Source organism: Nicotiana tabacum, chromosome 1 (assembly GCF_000715075.1).
Source record: "Nicotiana tabacum cultivar K326 chromosome 1, ASM71507v2, whole genome shotgun sequence".
In the NCBI taxonomy this organism is placed as follows: Eukaryota; Viridiplantae; Streptophyta; class Magnoliopsida; order Solanales; family Solanaceae; genus Nicotiana; species Nicotiana tabacum.
In genome coordinates, this window is record NC_134080.1 from 55,713,121 (window position 1) to 55,731,365 (window position 18,245).

Consider the following 18,245-nt stretch of genomic DNA (forward strand, 5'->3'; position numbering starts at 1 on the left):
GAAGTTGAGGTTTGGTATTGTGGAACCTTTATTGACGTAAGGTTTATTCTTGCTTATTCTATCTCCCAAATATTATATATTCATTGCTACATGGTAAGGGAGAGTGTTAAAGCACGAAGGGTGATGCCGTGCCGACTGTTGTTTCATTTATTGATTAATACTTAGTGAGGAAGAGAGTCAAAGCATAAATGGTGATGGTGTGCCGTATTTATTTTTCATGATAAAATTGAGAGTAAAAGCACGAAGGGCGATGTCGTGTCATATTTATCATTTTATGGAGAGATTGAGAGTAGAAGCACGAAGGGTGATGCCGTGCCATTATTATTGTTTCATGGTGAGGTTGAGAGTAAAGGCACGATGGATGATGTCGTGCAGTCTTTATTCAACATGTTTACTCGTTTTCATTGGTTAAAGGTTATTGACAGTTTCATATTGTCATTTCATATTGTAGTTACCGTATCTTGTACCCCTTTCGCATGTCCCCTCCCACTAGTACGTGTTTAAACTCTATTTGTTGTTATGTTATGTATATATATCCTCGTTTGTACAGGTTTAATTATGTGAGTGTCTTGTTATAGCCTTGTCACTACCTCGTCGAGGTTAGGCTCGACACGTATGGAGTACATTGGGTCGGTTGTACTCATACTACACTCTGCACTTCTTGTGCAGATTTTGGTACTGGTCCCAGCTATGCGTGAAGTACATCAGCTCGGATTGGCATACTTGGAGACTCGAGGTAGATCTGCTGGCGTCCGTGAACCTTGAAGTCCCCTTCTTCTTTCTTTAGTTACTGTTCGTTTGATTCGAGACAGTTGTACTTATTTCAGACTTAAGTTGTAGAACTTCTAGAAGGCAGAATAGCTTGGGAGACACTTGTACTTGTTCTGATTTATCATCCCGGTCCCTACACTCCATACAGTTTCATCCAAACACTTCAACTTAATCAAAACAAGAGTTTTAAACCCCTCCGGAATCTTGTGATGCTCACTTGCTTGACGTGGATGACAAATCAGCATCCACATCAGATTCTATGCCAAAATAATATTATTTAACAAAATTTTAATTTCATAAACAAAAAATAAAATAAAAAAAGCAAAAAATTAAAATTAAAATTAAAATTAAAGAAAACCCCTCCTCTCTTCTTCAAACCCACCTACTCAACCTTCTTAGAAGAATAACCCACCTGCCATGGCTCATCCACCATGAGTACCACTACTTCCTTCACTCCTCTTTTAATTTTTTTTTATCTATCCATGAAAATTACATGAGTAGAGAATTAAGTCTTTTGAATTTTGACTTATTCCTCTACCCCAATTTGGAAGGGCTGTGAAAAAATTTGAAAGCTAAAACCACCGGAAAAAATGGAGGAGTCATAGAGAAGGGGAAGATGACATGATGGAAGAAGAAATACATGCCAAGGAGAAAATCTAATGAAAGAAGGGACGAAGAAAGATGAAGAAAAAGGGGAAGGGAAAGCGAGAAAGGGACTGCCAGAATAATAGTCGGCCAAATTTCAACCTTTTTCCGTCTATTTCTGTTTGTGCTCGTTCCCAGACCTTTGTTTCTCTGTATCGTTCTTGTTCTTGAATAATCAGATGGTCTTAAGAATCTACAGATCCTCTAAGAGCTTCGCTCTTTACATCAAAATCATTAGTAGGTTGCTTGACTCGTTTTGGCTTCTATTTCCCTCTCGTCACTTTTTGAAGAAGAAGAAGGGGGGGAGGGGCAGAACGAAGGGGGAAGGGGCTGTAGAAGAAGGGGGGCAGAACGAGGGGGGAATTTTATTTTTTTATTTTTATTTTTTTAATAAAAAAAAATCATCGGCTCATGCACCTAGTGTGCGTGTAAATCACTCATTTTGTCCACCTCAGCCATATCAATGCCACATAAGCTCGGTCAACGGTCAGAAGGGTTTAAAAGTCTTGTTTTGACTAAGTTGAAGTGTCTGGATGAAATTTTATGGAGTGTAGGGACCGGGATGACAAATCGGAACAAGTACAAGTGTCTCCCAGACTATTCTACCCTTCTAGAAGCTCGTGTACTTGTGACTCTAGGTTCGGGATTTATACTTAGATATTTTGGGTATTATGTTACTTCGTACTTCATTCTAGTTTCATTTCAGCTTAAACGAGTTTTAAATTCTAAATTCTTTGAAATGGCTTATAATTTACTCTAACGTTGGCTTGCCTAGCGAGTGAAATGTTAGGCGTCATCATGATCCCGAAGGTAAGAATTTCGGGTCGAGTACATTGTTATTATGCTCCCATGGATATAAATCATGTATCATCTGGTAACCATACATCTATGAGTGGATATTTGTTTTTCGAAATGTATCAAACTGATATCCAGGACATTGTCTATATCTGATTTGGTTTGATCTTTTACATGCATCTATTCCTCTTTTGCCATTTTATTTCAAAACGAAGTTACGCGATGTAGTCTATATCTGATTTGGTAGTCATTTACGCGCATCTATTTTATATTCTTTGTCATTCATATCAAAATAAAGTTAATAAAAAATATTAATATCATCTTTTACAGTATTGAGCTCGTGCTAGCACGAGCCAACACCGCCTAGTAAACTTAGAAAAAGGACTTTTTCGAGTCTATACAAGATTTTAAACTTATTTACCTAAGTTATCTAAGTTTTCCTCTATACAGAAAGAAAATTATTTTCTACAATATATATATATATATATATATATATATATATATATAAATCCAATCAAAATTTACAATTTATTTATAATTTAAATACGATTTTTTGTGCAAAATCCAGTAAATTACAATCTACATATAATTTATATACAATTATGTTAGTTGTATATATTCTGTATGTTGTTTCTACACCCGACATACAAAATAAATACAATTTATTTATATCTTCTTCTTTTTCGAGTTTCAATCTGAAATTCTGACCAAAACCACCTCGAATCTTCACCAATTTTTGTCAAAATTGGGATACTCCAAAGATTATTCTCAATCATTTGCAACAACACCCAATCCTAACAAATAATAATTTCGCAAAATTTGACTTTCGAATTCAATGCTTCCAAGTTTTCTAAATGATTGTCAATGGAGTTTAAGCTCATGTATACACTGTCTAATTCAATTTACTTTCAATTATACCGTCAATTAGTTTCAGTTTAGTTCCAAGCGTCACTCTTCATAAAAAATATAAATAAAACTTCTGGTAACTCATTTTGGTGCTTCACGTACGTAATCTATGGCTTTGAACCAGTTGAATCATTTTTCTTCGTCATTCTTCAAAGCTCCGAGCATGTTCATATGCAAAAGAGGAACTGAGAGAGAAATATCTATACAGAGAAGTAGAAAGGAATGAAGCCTAAAATATGCAAGATTGGAGTATAATATATATATATATATATATATATATATTACTATTAGTTTATAATGTAATATAAATAGGTAAAAATTCCCTTAGAAAAATAATTCCTACACTCTAGAAATAATAAAATATTTTCAGTTATTTCCTTTTACATCTATTGTTTAGTAAATGATCTTCTTTTAGTTTCTTTTGCAATTAGTGAACCTTTTAGATCATGATTTTGGATATTCTTAAACTGAATTTTTTCCATTAAATATTAGACTAAAATCTAAATTTTATAAGTTATTGCAAATATTACATTACAACCTAATATTTTCTGAGCAAACAAAAAATTTTATGAGCAAATATTAGATCTGAGTTTTAAGTTATCCGAAAAGAATAAATTTTCCAAGACTCAATGCATAACTTCTAAAAATAGACAAAATTTAAACTGTAGCCTAAAATAGACCACTTACGTAAATCAACGCTAATAACGAAAGCCACGTGTCTAACTTCCTTTCCCTTTCTGGAGCTAAGTCCAGTTCCTTCAACCACTCATGCCAGGTGTCAACGCTCCGAGTCCCTTCTCAGTTCTGAGTATGCTCCTGCTGCCAATTTCAGCCGAGTCAACCTTCCACTCTCTCTGACCTCAATCTCTCTCGTCTTCTTCTTCTTCAATTCAAATTAGTACAACAGTCATCGCCATTAAAGTTGTTCAATTTCTCAGTTGTTTCACTTTATGCAATTCCCCTCTTCTCCGAATGTCGACAGCATCTTCATCCAAAACCGACGACGCCGAAGCTCTACGCCGGCATCGTATTCTCTCTAGCAAGCTCTATTTGGATGTACCTCCTTCTAAGGTATATAACTGAAACTTGTTCCTTTTTAGTTCAATTTTTATTTAAAAATTTAAAGTAAGAGTTTTACAGGAACCTCTCGGATTTTAATTTTGTTGTTTTTTTGTACGATCAGGTTCCGTTAATATACTCGTCATCCTACGACATTGCTTTTCTCGGGATCGAAAAACTGTAAGAACTGCAGTTTATGCTACCTGCAAATGAAATTTGTTTAGCCAAAAAAATAAAAAATTTGATTGCAGTATTAAATAGTGAAATATATTGCCGAAATGAGTTTATATCGTTTAATGCTTAAAATTTTTGATTGCTAAATTCCTTATGTCTACCTAAAAACGGAAGCATAATTATCGTCGCGGAAAGTTCTAGGAATGATTAGTTCGAAGGTATATGTAGTTCTGGATGAAAGGAAAAAAATTTGGTGAAACTCTAGAAGTGCAATAGAAGTACTAAAGCTGGTTATCTTAGCTTTGTATTTTAAGATATAAGTTTAATGATATTGAGTTTGGAAGTAATTGGCATCTGTTCCTGGTAAATCATGACAATTTGAAATAGGAAGTTTTATATTATGGGAATGTGGTGGATATTGGAAGATGATAACTAACTTTTTCTATGTACATGACTGGAAGAAACTTTGAACGTTGTGAAAGGTTGGATGGAGTGTTGATAAATAAAGAAGATGAAATAATGGAAGTATAGTCCGTCTGAATGAACAACATATCACTATTCATATATCTATTCTAGATACATTCCTCCGGCTACTTAAGTCCATTCCATTCAATACTAAACAAACAGATTAGGGGTTCTTTACTTTCTTATCGAAAAAAGAATAGCAATATTCATAAAGAAACACCGGACTAACGTACATATAACAACAATAACTAAGTTTTAATCCCAAATAGATTGTAACGACCCGGGACCAACTGTTGACGTATTAACCACTCTAGCCTAACTTTTGGTGGCTCGTGATGTTGTTACCTTGAGCTTTAACTAAAAGGCACTTAAATAGTTGGATTCCTGATCCTACTTGGCCTCTTAACTTTTTTCTCCTATTCCGATGTGGGATATGCGTAAGACAAGATTCAAAGTGAATTACCTTCACCTCCCTCCCCCTCCCCACCCCATCCCCCCCCACCCCATCCCCCCCACCCCAAACCAAAGAAAAAAAGACACAACCAAAATTTATTATTGAGAGAAAATTGAAGATGTGGAATTTTGCCAAGGTGGAGATTTGTTGAATTTGGCAAATCCCACATCGGTGGTTTAGCCATTTGGTAGGGAATTTTTCCCTATAAAAGGAGGCCTAATGTTTAGGATTTAGATACACCTCTCATTTGCCTTCTTATCTTCTTAAGGCATTTGTATCTTCTCTCTTTAGTATTATTTCACTTGTATTTTTGGAGTGGAATAAAATATTGGTTGTGTCCGAGGAAGTAGGCAAAATTGGCCGAACCTCGTAAATTCTGGTGTTCCTTTTATTGTTGCTTTATTGTCTTATTTATTATTTGGTGGCTGTCATAATTTTTGGTATAGTAGTTGTGACTCATTCACACTATATACATTTGGCTTCCGCAACAATTGGTATCAGAGCCAAGGTACTGTCTAAGTATGCTCTGTGGTTGCAACATAGTCTGATCTTCCACATCAGAAAAGATTTATCTTGGTAACTGAGTCAAGGTTCTATCTGAGTATGCTCTGTGGTTGCAACTTAGTCTGATCTTCCACACCAGAAAGGAAATAATCTTGATTTGTGTCGTCAGCTATTAAATAATATTTGTGTCAAAGATGGGAGACAATAAACAAGAAAAATCTACGTTAAGTGTCAACAATACGTCATCATTGGCATCTTCGCTTATGACAATGAATTGTGTCAAATGCGAAATTTGCGGTAAAAATTTTTGACGGGTCAGGACATTTTGGGATGTGGCAAGGCGAGGTTCTAGATGTCCTTTTTCAACAAGGGCTAGATCTTGCTATTGAAGAAAAGAGACCAGATGTTATTGGAGAATTATCAACCGTGTTGCTTGCGGTACCATTCGATCCTACCTTGCTAAAGAGCAGAAATATCCATACACAAAGGAAACTTCTGCAAGTAAATTATGGAAAGCACTGGAGGATAAATTTTTGAAGAAAAACAGTCAAAATAAATTGTACATGAAGAAGAGACTGTTTCGCTTCACCTATGTTCCTGGTACCACGATAAATGAACATATCACCAGTTTCAATAAGTTGGTCACAGATTTGCAAAATATGGATGCAACTTTTGATGATGGTGACTTGGCCTTGATGTTGTTGGGGTCACTTCCTGATGAGTACGAGCACCTTGAAACTACTCTACTCCATGGGAATGACGAAATTTCTCTCAGAGAAGTTTGTTCGACTTTGTACAACTATGAACAAAGAAAGGGAGAAAAACAGAAGGGCAGAGAAGGAGAAGCACTGGTTGTGAGGATCGTCCTCAAAATCAAACGAGGACAAAGAAAGAAAGATCCAAGTCAAGATCTAGACCCAGCAAAGATGAATGTGCCTTTTGTCGAGAAAAGGGGCACTGGAAGAAAGACTGTCCAAAGTTGAAGAATAAGGCCAAACATAACAATGGAAAGACCATTATGGATTCAAATGTAGCTGATGGTGATGATTCAGACTTCTCATTAGTTACAACAGAGCCATCAACATTATTAGACATATGGTTGATGGACTCGGCTTGTAGCTATCATATGTGTCCCAACAGGGACTAGTTCGTGGATTTTCAAGAAGGAGAATATGGAGTCGTCCACACAGCGGATAACATCCCTCTTACCTCATATGGCATTGGTTCAATACGATTAAGGAACCATGATGGAATGATCAGAACATTAACAGATGTTCGATATGTACCGGGTTTGAAGAAAAATCTCATCTCTGTGGGAGCCCTAGAATCAAAAGGGTTCAAATTCATTGCAGAAAATGGAGTGATGAGAGTATGCTCCGGTGCACTAGTGGTAATGAAGGCCAATCGGAAGAACAATAACATGTACCGTTATCGCGGTAGTACAGTTATTGGGACACCGACAGTAACATCCAGTGACGAAAAAGAGGCAGAAGCAACCAGGCTATGACACATGCGCTTGGGACATGCTGGAGGAAAATCCTTGAAAACTTATCAGATCAAGGATTGTTAAAGGAGTAAAGACTTGCAACTTGGAGTTTTGCGAGCATTGTGTCAAAGGGAAACAGACAAGGGTTAAATTTGGTACAGCGATCCATAATACTAAAGGCATTTTGGATTATGTACACTCTGATGTTTGGGGTCCTTCCAAAACACGTTCATTGGATGGGAAACACTATTTTGTAACCTTTGTTGATGATTTTTCCCGAAGAGTGTGGGTGTATACAATGAAGAGCAAATATGAAGTGTTGGGAATTTTTCTCAAATGGAAAATGATGGTGGAGAATCAAACAGGCAGGAGGATCAAGTGTATTCGCACAGACAATGAGGGTGAATACAAAAATGATCATTTCAATAAGGTCTGTGAAAACGATGGCATCGTCTGATACTTCACTGTCAGACATACACCATAACATAATGGAGTGACAGAACGTACGAACTGGACCTTGCTGAAGAAGGTACGGTGTATGTTGTCCAATGCTGGCTTGGACAAAGAATTTTGGGCTAAGGCAATTATATATGCATGCCACCTCATTAATCGCTTACCATCTGCTGTTATTGATGGCAAGACACCATTTGAAAAATGGTATGGAAAGCTTGCTGTAGATTATGACTCTTTGCACGTGTTTGGCTCAACTGCATATTATCATGTGACAGAGTCAAAATTGGATCCAAGGGCAAAGAAGGCTATTTTTATGGGAATTACTTCTGGAGTCAAAGGATATCGCTTATGGTGTCCTATGACAAAGAAAGTAATATTTAACAGGGATGTTACCTTTGATGAATCTGTTATGGTAAATAAGGTAACAGAAGATACCAAACAAAATGAGGGTGCTTCTAAGCAGGTGTAGTTTGAGGGAAAATTTATTTTTCCTACACAAGAAGCAGAGGAGGAAACAAATGAAGATTATCCTCTGGAAGAAGAGCCAGTAGAGAGGGAGATTTCAACTCAGGAACCTCAACAACAACTTGAATCAATAGCAACCAGCAGGCCAAAAAGGACAATAACAAAACCTGTTCGTCTTATAGAGACGGTTGCTTGTGCCGCCTCAATTGTAGCTGATGATGTTCCTACCACTTATAAAGACGCAGTCCAAAGTTCAGAAGAAGATAAGTGGAGGATTGTCATGAATGATGAAATATAGTCCCTTCATCAGAATCATACATGGAGATTGGCCAATCTCCCGAAGGGAAAGAAAGCAATTGGGTGCAAATGGGTATTTGCAAAGAAAGAAGGATTTCCTAACCAAGAAGATGTTCGCTACAAAGCAAGATTGGTGGCCAAAGGATATGCTCAAAAGGAGGGAATTGATTACAATGAAGTGTTTTCTCCAGTTGTAAAACATTCCTCCATTAGAATTATGTTGGCTTTGGTAGCACAGTTGGATTTTGAACTAGTTCAGATGGATGTAAAAACTGCGTTTTTACATGGAAACTTGGAGGAGGAAATTTACATGACTTAGCCAGAAAGATTCAAAGTTGCTGGAAAAGAAAATATGGTATGCAAACTTGAAAAATCATTGTACGGATTGAAACAATCTTCTAGACAATGGTACAAGCGATTTGACAAGTTTATGTTGCAGCAAGGGTACAAGAGAAGCAAATACGATCATTGTGTGTATTTGCGCAAGCTTGAAGATGGTTCCTTTGTATATCTTCTCCTATATGTTGATGATATGTTGATAGCTTCCAAGAATTCGGAAGAAATTGATAAGTTGAAGATTCAACTGAAGAAGGAGTTTGAGATGAAGGATCTGGGTGAGGCAAAGAAAATTCTTGGCATGGAGATAATAAGAGATAGACGTTCAAAGAAATTCTGTTTATCTCAAAAGGAATATTTGAAGAGAGTACTACAACGTTTTGGCATAGATGAGAAGACTAAGCCAGTTAGTACTACACTTGCTCCCCATTTTAAGCTAAGTACTACTATGTCGCCAAAAGATGAAGCTGAACAGGAGTATATGTCAAGGGTACCATACGCAAATGTTGTTGGTAACTTGATGTATGCAATGGTGAACGAGACCTGACATTTCACAAGCTGTTGGAGTTATTAGCAGATGTATGCATAATCCAGGAAAGGAGCATTGGCAAGCTGTGAAGTGGATTCTACGGTATATTCATAATACTGTAGATGTTGGGTTAGTTTTTGAGCAGGAAGACAATCAATCTGTAGTTGGATATTGTGACTCAGATTTTGCGGGTGATCTGGACAAATGAAGATCAACTACTGGTTATGTGTTTACTTTTGCAAAGGCACCAGTTAGTTGGAAGTCTACTTTGCCGTCAACAATTGCTTTGTCTGCAACAGAGGCAGAGTACATGGCTATTACAGAGGCTGTAAAGGAGGCAATTTGGCTTCAGGGGTTGCTAAAAGAGCTTGGCATTGGACAAAAAAGTATCACAATTTTTTGTGATAGTCAAAGTGCTATTCAATTAGCGAAGAACCAAGTTTATCATGCAAGGACGAAGCACATTGATGTTTGGTATCATTTCGTACGAGAAATCATAGAAGAAGGTGGAGTCACGGTGAAGAAAATTCATACTACGGAGAATCCTGCTGATATGCTGACAAAAGTGGCGACTGCGGTGAAGTTTCAACATTGTTTGGATTTGATCAACATTGTTGAACACTGAAGATTGAATATGAAGACACAACCAAAATTTGTTTTTGAGAGAAAATTGAAGATGTGGAATTTTGCCAAGGTGGAGATTTGTTGAAAATGTCAAAAGTCCCACATCGGTGGGTGACATATTTGGTTGGGATTTTTTCCCTATAAAAGGAGGCCTAATGTTTAGGATTTAGACACACCTCTCATTTGCCTTTTAAGGTATTTGTATCTCCTCTCTTTAGTATTATTTCACTTGTATTTTTGGAGTGGAATAAAATATTGGTTGTGTCCGAGGAAGTAGGCAAAATTGGCCGAACCTCGTAAATTCTGGTGTTCCTTTTATTGTTGCTTTATTGTCTTATTTATTATTTGGTGGCTGTCATAATTTTTGGTATAGTAGTTGTAACTCATTCACACTATATACATTTGGCTTCCGCAACATATTGCTTGTGATACTACTTGTAACAACCTTGGCCTTGTTCCCTTTGGTCCAATATTTGGGGCCTAACAATTTTGGCCCATTGGGCTTTTACCCGAAGGACGTCCCGAGAGTTGAATTCCTTTTCTCGCCTTATATGGCCCATAACTTCTCCTCCCATTCCGATGTGGGATTTTCCTAAGGCAAGCTTTACAACGAATTCCCTTTCGAGTTTAACTATCGATTGGCCGTGAGATGCTACAATTAAAAGTTTGGATCATTTTCAATTTGTGCATTTCATCCTTGCACAGGGGCCTTGCCAATCTTCTCTATTTCGTTCCAATTTTATCGAATTTCCCGTTTGTCATGAAGGTCATGGATATAAAATGTAACTCATTGACAAAATGGCAGGGGCCTCTTTTCTATACGTTTCATTTGCTGCACTTGAGGTGAAGTATTCTTGTTTCCTTACGCCAAGGGTCTAGTGGAAACAACCTCATAGGGTAGGGATAAGGTCTGTGTACACATTACCTTCCCCAGACTCCACTTGTGAGATTATACTGGATTTGGTGTTGATGGTGTTGTTGAGGTGAAGTATCCTTGTTTGCAGAGCTGAATTTCTATTTGGTTAATTATTTTTTGAGGGTCATGTCTATTTATTTTCCTTTTAAAAAGATATTATTTTTTCTCTGAAAGAACTACTGGCTTAACTAGGTTTGAATTTAACTGGAGGCCTCATTCAAGCATTTAACTTCACAGGCATCCATTTGACGCTTCAAAATGGGGTCGAATCTGCCGGTTTCTCTCTAAGGACGGTATCGTGGATCAAAAGCATATAGTTGAGCCCGTGGAGGCAACAAAAGATGATCTGCTAGTGGTAGCAACTTCTACTGATAACAACTTAGTTATCTGTTGAGTTATAATATCCATTTATATTGTTTTCAAATGATTAGTTGAGTCAATTTGAAACATGCTCTTACACTTTATCTCCCTTACATTTATGTATTCTTCATGCTTGCACCTTTTTAATCAACTTGATGAATTTCTATCTCAAAAAAAAAAAAATCAACTTGATGAACTGATATTTTCCGAGGAACACGGTGTCATTACTTTTGAATCTAAGTTGTCATCACCTCCATTCAGCTAAACCCAGATACCATTTTTAGAAATGAGATTCTGATCCCATCCACCAGTTATTTGAGTTCACACATCTAAGTTTTGAGGACCGTTTGTCAGAATAATTACTTCAGGATCCTCAGACTGTAAATCTTTTAACTACCAATTTAAGGCATTGCCTATGTTTGAGTCCGTAAATGCCAGGGTCAATTTGCAATTTCATTAAGGCGACATACAATACATCTAGTTCTTTTATTTTTTATTTTTTTATATACGTGCAATATTGTTGTCAAAACAGGATATTGTTGCTCTTTATCTGATCTAGGTGCTGTCAGCAATAATACTTAAGCCTTGTGCTACAAATCTTTTAGTCAAGTATTGGGCTCCTCGTTGATTATATAGGAGTTCTTGAATGTCGAGGTCTATTTGCAATCTCATTTAGGTGAATTACAGCTCACTGAGTTCCAGTTTTTTTGCATGTACATAATTTACAAGTCACTTTAGGATACTCTAGGTCTTTTCTCCAATCTAGGTGCACAACTCTACTTACTTGTTAGCTGTAGTCAGTATGACGAGCATTCTTATGGACTGTCCTTGTACCCAAGCATTCCTATGGACTGTCCTTTTATCTGGCAATGTTGAGGGTGACTAATTAATGTTTTGTCATTTCTGGTTTAGGTGCATTCAGAATCATACTTGAAAAGTTTGAATAGCAGCTTGAATGTCTCCAAGATTGTTGAGGTAAGACTCAGAGCTGAAGTTTGCCGTTGTTGATCCATCTTACTACTATGACAAGCACAAGTAAACAGACGTGTGGTGTCATCATAGATTTTCCATGACATTGTTAGCTACCTGTTTTTCGAAAAGTTAGTTTTCTTGTTTTGATACTCTTGACCATCTCATGCCTAGTCTTTTTAGGTCCCTCCTGTTGCGATGCTTCCCAATTGCCTTGTGCAACAGAAAGTGCTTCGCCCTTTCCGCAAGCAGGTAAATTTAATTATTCACATATCATTTTCTCTAGTTCTCTGGTTCATATTTTGTTGATAATTCTTTGTAGGTGGGAGGAACAATCTTGGCTGCAAAGCTTGCAAAAGAACGAGGATGGGCTATTAACGTTGGTGGTGGATTTCATCATTGTTCATCAGAGAGGGGAGGCGGTTTTTGTGTTTATGCTGATATATCTCTTTGTATACATTTTGCATATGTGCATTTAAATATCTCAAGGTACACCAAATGGTAATTCATGTGTAATGTGTAACTATGTACAGTTAAAGGTCATGGCATCTCATGAAATCATTTATGAACTTTTTTCTTGTACAGAGTCATGATAATCGACCTTGATGCACACCAAGGAAATGGCCATGAAATGGACTTCTCCGAGGACAGTATGTTTCTCGTACTTCGTCTTAAATTTCTGTGCCATTAAACTATTATTAATTGGTGATTGTTGGGTGCTGGCAGCAAGAGTCTTTATCCTTGATATGTACAATCCTGGAATTTATCCACTTGTGAGTTTCCATGTTGAACAATCTGCTGCATCTTGAGTGGGCTGTTACTTTCCTCTCCTTTCCTTGTTTCTCACATGCCCTGTGCCCCCGCTTTGACCGAATTAATTCTGTCTTTTGATTTCTGATTCTCTTGATCTCTTCTAATTGCGCTGATAGCATCAAAAGGTAGCAGTATTTGATGAGATCTGTTGCGAATCTATACAAAAAAAAATTTAGGATTTTGAAGCCAGGCGGTACATTGATCTAGGAGTCGAAGTTAAGGTTAGACAAATTTATAGAACATGTTATTTGCTTACTTTCCAGACCCCACTGGGTGGGATTCTACTGGGTTGTTGTTTGTTTACTTGAACTACACCGACATCTGTGGCTTCCTTAACTTTGGCAGAGTGGGACTGCAACAGATGAATACTTGACTAAGCTAGATCATGCACTTGAGGTATGTAATTGAACTTCTTCTCACCACTTTCCACACAGCTTTTTCCCTTAATAGTATCTCATTATTGCAAGTTATTTTTTTGCGACACTTTTTTGTGCCTATGTGCTGGTGACCTGTCAAAGCATGTCTGCCACATAGTGGTTACTGTTTAATTCTAAGTCGTCATGAGAACTCCAGCTATTAATTTTATTGCCTGCTCTAAATAAGGAGTGGGAATATTTGTTTTTCGTGTATGTAGCTGTAAAAGATCAATGGATTTCCTCTGATGCTGATACAAGAAAAGTGATGTAACTTTTCAACATTATTTGAATTCAAGTCCTCTATTCTGCGTTTAGTACTCGCAATATTTCTTTTGATTAATGGAGATATTTCTTCTGATCAGTGCAAAAGTTCCGTATGTTCATCTGTTAGATGGCTACAAGTAGGATCGCTGCAAATAGTTCACTAGTGAAGTTGCAGATTATGTCAACATTGTCACTAACATCTTTATTTTTTTGGTGATTTGATTGCATGAGGACTGATTTAGCCTTGGTTATGACCATTGCTCCTGGCACAAATTCTAGAATTCAGTCCTAGAAAAACCATGACGACTTTCTGTGAATTAATTCTGCAATATCTAGTGTTAATGAAATTACCTAGAACTATCTAGGAAGAAGGTTTGTGGAGAGTAGCTCCTCGTTGTGCTTTTTGGTTGAGATGGAGTAAAAGGAACACAGAAGTTTTTGAAGAAATCGAAAATGCATTGTGAAGAGTTAAAAGCCCCCTTTTGCTCCTTCAATATTTTTGATGTAAGAAGGATACTCCCTATTGTGTAGAGGCTAGAGGGATGAATATCTTTAGAGCTTTGCAACCGGACTTCTGTAAAGTGTTTACATCTTTGCTGTAATGAAATCATTTGACGTAAAAGAACTAATATGTCAGTGTCTTCTGATTCTTCTATGCTTTCTTTATTTATTGGAAACATTCAAACACATATAAAAGATGTTTTTTTCTTTCCCAAGTATAAAAAAAAGATCTTTTTTCTTTCCTAGTGAGTTCTCCATTATTGTGTTGATTTACCCTTGTAATACATGATTGATTGTTATCCTAATTGACTTCCAGGTTGCGGAGAAGAAATTTGATCCCGATTTTATCGTCTATAATGCTGGCACTGATATTTTGGATGGGGATCCACTTGGCAGGTTGAAGGTAATACCCACAAACTGGAAACAAACTATATGTGGGTTGCATGTCTGAAGATTGTGGTTCTTTCGTGGCAAACCACACACAAGATGGAATTCTAGGTGTTTTAATTACTACAAGCTTATAAAAAATTTTAACATTCGTTATACAGCTAACTGGAAGAGTATTATAAAATTTGGGATGTAAGAAAGTAATCTTTTTCTTTTTTAAAATCACATACATGTTTTTGGCTTGAAAGGTAGTGTGAAGATACGAAATATCCCAATTCTGCTCCAAGCATTAGACTCAATTTTATGTAATTCACTCCATCTAATTGTAACGTGATACTATTTACTGGACATAAGTTTAAATTTTTGTTTGACTTGTGTACAAGTGGTGAGAAAAATAGTTGAGTAATTGGTGAATATTAGCTTGGTGGAGGAGAAGTGATCACATTGATATTTATATTTGATTAGTTAAATGATTTTAAATTTTAGTAAGTAAAATAATTAAATTGCGGTAACATTTTCGTACATTAAAAAATGTGTCTTATGAAGTATGATTGATATTTGCTCCAGCCTCTGTATATAGGCTCGGGCCTAAATGATTTGTGTCTTAACTTAGCCAGAGAAAGGTAAAACATCAATCATGCTTCTCTCTTTACTCAAATACTTCAAGTAGTCAAAATTAATGGGCATGCCTTGAATTTCTGGCAATGCTAAAGATTTGGTTTGATTGAAGCACTTTTAGTTTCAGTATGCATGTAACTACCAGGTTTATTACAAATAAAACCGCACTCTTTCTGTGCCCCCCCCAAAAAAAGAGAGAGAGAAATGAGTTTATGCCAAAATCGTTTGTATGTAGTGTCATTATTAATTGCATATGTGCCCGTGCAGATCAGTCCTGATGGCATTGCTAGTAGGGACGAAAAGGTTTTCAGGTTTGCTCGAGAGAGAAACACCCCCCTCATCATGCTCACATCAGGTTCAACCTATCCCCTGTTCTCTATTGCTGCCTAGTCATTGAATCAATTTGGTGGACTTCTTGTGCCATATGTTGCCAGTAACAGATCTTTTTTATTACATTTTCAGGCGGTTACATGAAATCCAGTGCCAGAGTTATTGCTGATTCAATCATAAATCTCTCTGAGAAATCCCTTATAGACATGAAAAGTTTACCAGCTGGAAAAGCATAGTAGGTGAATATCCTTTGGGCTACTTTGGAAGGCCTGTGATTTGAACCATGTTCATTTGTGTTTCTAAGAAAAGAGAATAATTTCCCTTTATAGTGGTTGCATGTATATATGCTACTGCGATGCAAGATGAGGGAAAAAGCGAGAATGTTAAGATTTGTGCACCTTAATGCATTTTGCTTAAGAATGTAAATTATATATGTTGCTAGTTCGTATATGTAGGAACTCATGCATCTTGTTATCTTCAACGCATCAGGATGTGGTATATATGAAGGAGAAGCATGATTCCTGTTATGACTCAACTCTTGGTAACAGATTGAAACCTGTTTGTGACTTATTGCTTATTGCTGATTGACACAGCTATTGACAAAGGGTACACTCTATTGTTTCTATTCCTATACCATGTTCTTTCCAGGAGGCCAGGCAACAAAATCCACTAAAAAAAATGAAATACAACAAACCATCTCCTTATTAGGGTCATCCTTTTCCCTATCCTATCGACTTACGGCGATTTCCAGTCAACAACAAACCATCTCCTTATTAGGGTCATCCTTTTCCCTATCCTATCGACTTACGGCGATTTCCAGTCACTGTACCTTTATCATTTCCTCTTGAAGTTCCAATTCTTTGTTGGTCCAATTTCCACCTAAAAACAGCATGAAGATTCGAAATTATGAACCAGCGTTTATGGTATGCTTGAATACTAATTGGTTATTGTTGCAAAAGTTTATACCTAATTCAAGCAAAGGGAAAAAAAGGGGACGAACGAACTTGAGATTTTGGATGAGTCATAATATTTGGTTGGTCTTGCAGGGAAAGTTAGGTACAACATTACTTTATACATCGTTTTTGGCTTTTATTAAACTTCATATTGCTAGTAAATTTCAGATTATATGAAAATTTATTTATTAGTTTATGCGAAATAATATATAAAACAGACATATGGTGTGTGTCAACAATCAGTGGATGAGGGTAGCTAATGCCAAAATCTTTTAAAATCAGGAATTCCACATTATACTCGGTACATATCATTATCCCATAATAGTTTTCACAATATTATGCGCCACAAAATGATTTCCTATTCTATTGGAATTTATGGTGCTGTTTGCTTTTGGCGGGTTATCCTTTTAATTAAAGATCATGAGATCGAGGGAGTTCAAAACCGTGTGAGTAAAAAGATAAAAGTATTGTAAGCCATGACTTGAGCTAGTAATGACTTGAATGTAAACCTGTGTTCCCTGTCTTCTGTTAGCTTGTCCTATAGTACTACAGTATTTATTACTATTAGCATCTTTAAGAAGATTGACCGTGAATATTTGATCTCGGTCAGTACCTTCAAAAATTGACCAAAAAAACAAAAAACAAATGCTGCATCTCTTGGGGGATAAAATATCTTCCGTTATTTGGTTAACTTGGACAGGTTAGCACTTTGCATCAGTCATACAAATTATAGTGGAGCATTTGCATCTATATCTGCTTTTTGTGTCACATTTTAATTTGTTCTCGCTTTGCAAAAAAAATTACAAGTGTACCCGCTTTTTCGCATAACTTCAGCACACGGGGCTGAAGTAGCAAAGGCAATCACGGAAAACTTCAGCATTCTAGTAGCCGAGCCTGAAGTTCAGCTCTAGAGCTAAAGTTTTTGGGTTGTAACTGGAAACTTCAGCTCTAGAGCTGAAGTTTTTGTGTTGTAACTGGGAAACTTCAGCTCTAGAGCTGAAGTTTTTGTCTTTGTAACTGGCGAACTTCAGCTCTAGAGCTGAAGTTTTTGTTAATTTGTTGTATTTGTCAATTATAATTTTCTAGCTGTATTTTTGTTATTTTGCCTTAGTTGTAGCTAGTGACTGTTAGCTGAAGTGGACTAGAATGAGCAAGTTATGTTTTTAAGAGAGCCACAAAATGCTCGATATATGTCCTCTGAGACAAAAGAATGAATAACGGTGCCCAAACAAACAAAAATAAGTATAGAGGCGTATGAATATATACTGCACAAAAATCATACCAAGAAATATATATATATCCAAAGGGCACACAAACAATTGGTCTTACAAAAACGCTTTCCAACAGTGAGCAATCCAAAACAAACCCTATTGGTAACTTAAACTTTTTCCTAAGACTAATTTGCTATAAATTTGGAGCAGAAGTACAACTGCCGAACTGTTCAATTAAAAAAATTGACCTTATAACTAAAGCAGTGTTGCTTCTGGAGATAAATATCAATTTGTTTTGTAACTTGAAGAAGAAAACAAAGGAGGAGAAGGAGGAGGAGAAAGAGGGCTTAAGTTATTTAAAAAGTGAATACAAGTTAAAAGTTTTTTAAAAAATGGGTATAGGTTAAATGGGGGTGACCAAATAGGGTGTCCGTGCAATTCTTACAATTATAGTAGCCTAAATGAGAGTAGTTAGGTATAGACTTAAATTTATCAAGATTGGTCAATTGCTTAATGTATCAATAGAACCTTCATCTCATATTAA

The 18,245-nt window shown here is 36.5% G+C and overlaps 1 protein-coding gene and 1 non-coding gene across 2 annotated transcripts; one reads left to right on the forward strand and one right to left on the reverse strand.

Moving 5' to 3' along the window:
- The first annotated feature begins 3,881 nt into the window (after positions 1–3,881).
- LOC107816878 (histone deacetylase 2-like) lies at positions 3,882–16,112 on the forward strand. Its single transcript, XM_075250781.1, has 13 exons — positions 3,882–4,188; positions 4,301–4,356; positions 11,117–11,234; positions 12,152–12,214; positions 12,392–12,460; positions 12,531–12,697; positions 12,794–12,858; positions 12,935–12,981; positions 13,198–13,242; positions 13,367–13,417; positions 14,519–14,605; positions 15,475–15,562; positions 15,670–16,112. The coding sequence occupies exons 1-13, from the start codon at positions 4,090–4,092 to the stop codon at positions 15,771–15,773; spliced, it is 1,059 nt and encodes a 352-aa protein (XP_075106882.1). The 5' UTR covers positions 3,882–4,089; the 3' UTR covers positions 15,774–16,112.
- LOC142165004 (U6 spliceosomal RNA) lies at positions 10,624–10,728 on the reverse strand. The gene has a single exon (XR_012696058.1). It is a non-coding gene; the product is annotated as a U6 spliceosomal RNA (small nuclear RNA).
- Positions 16,113–18,245: the final 2,133 nt, after the last annotated feature.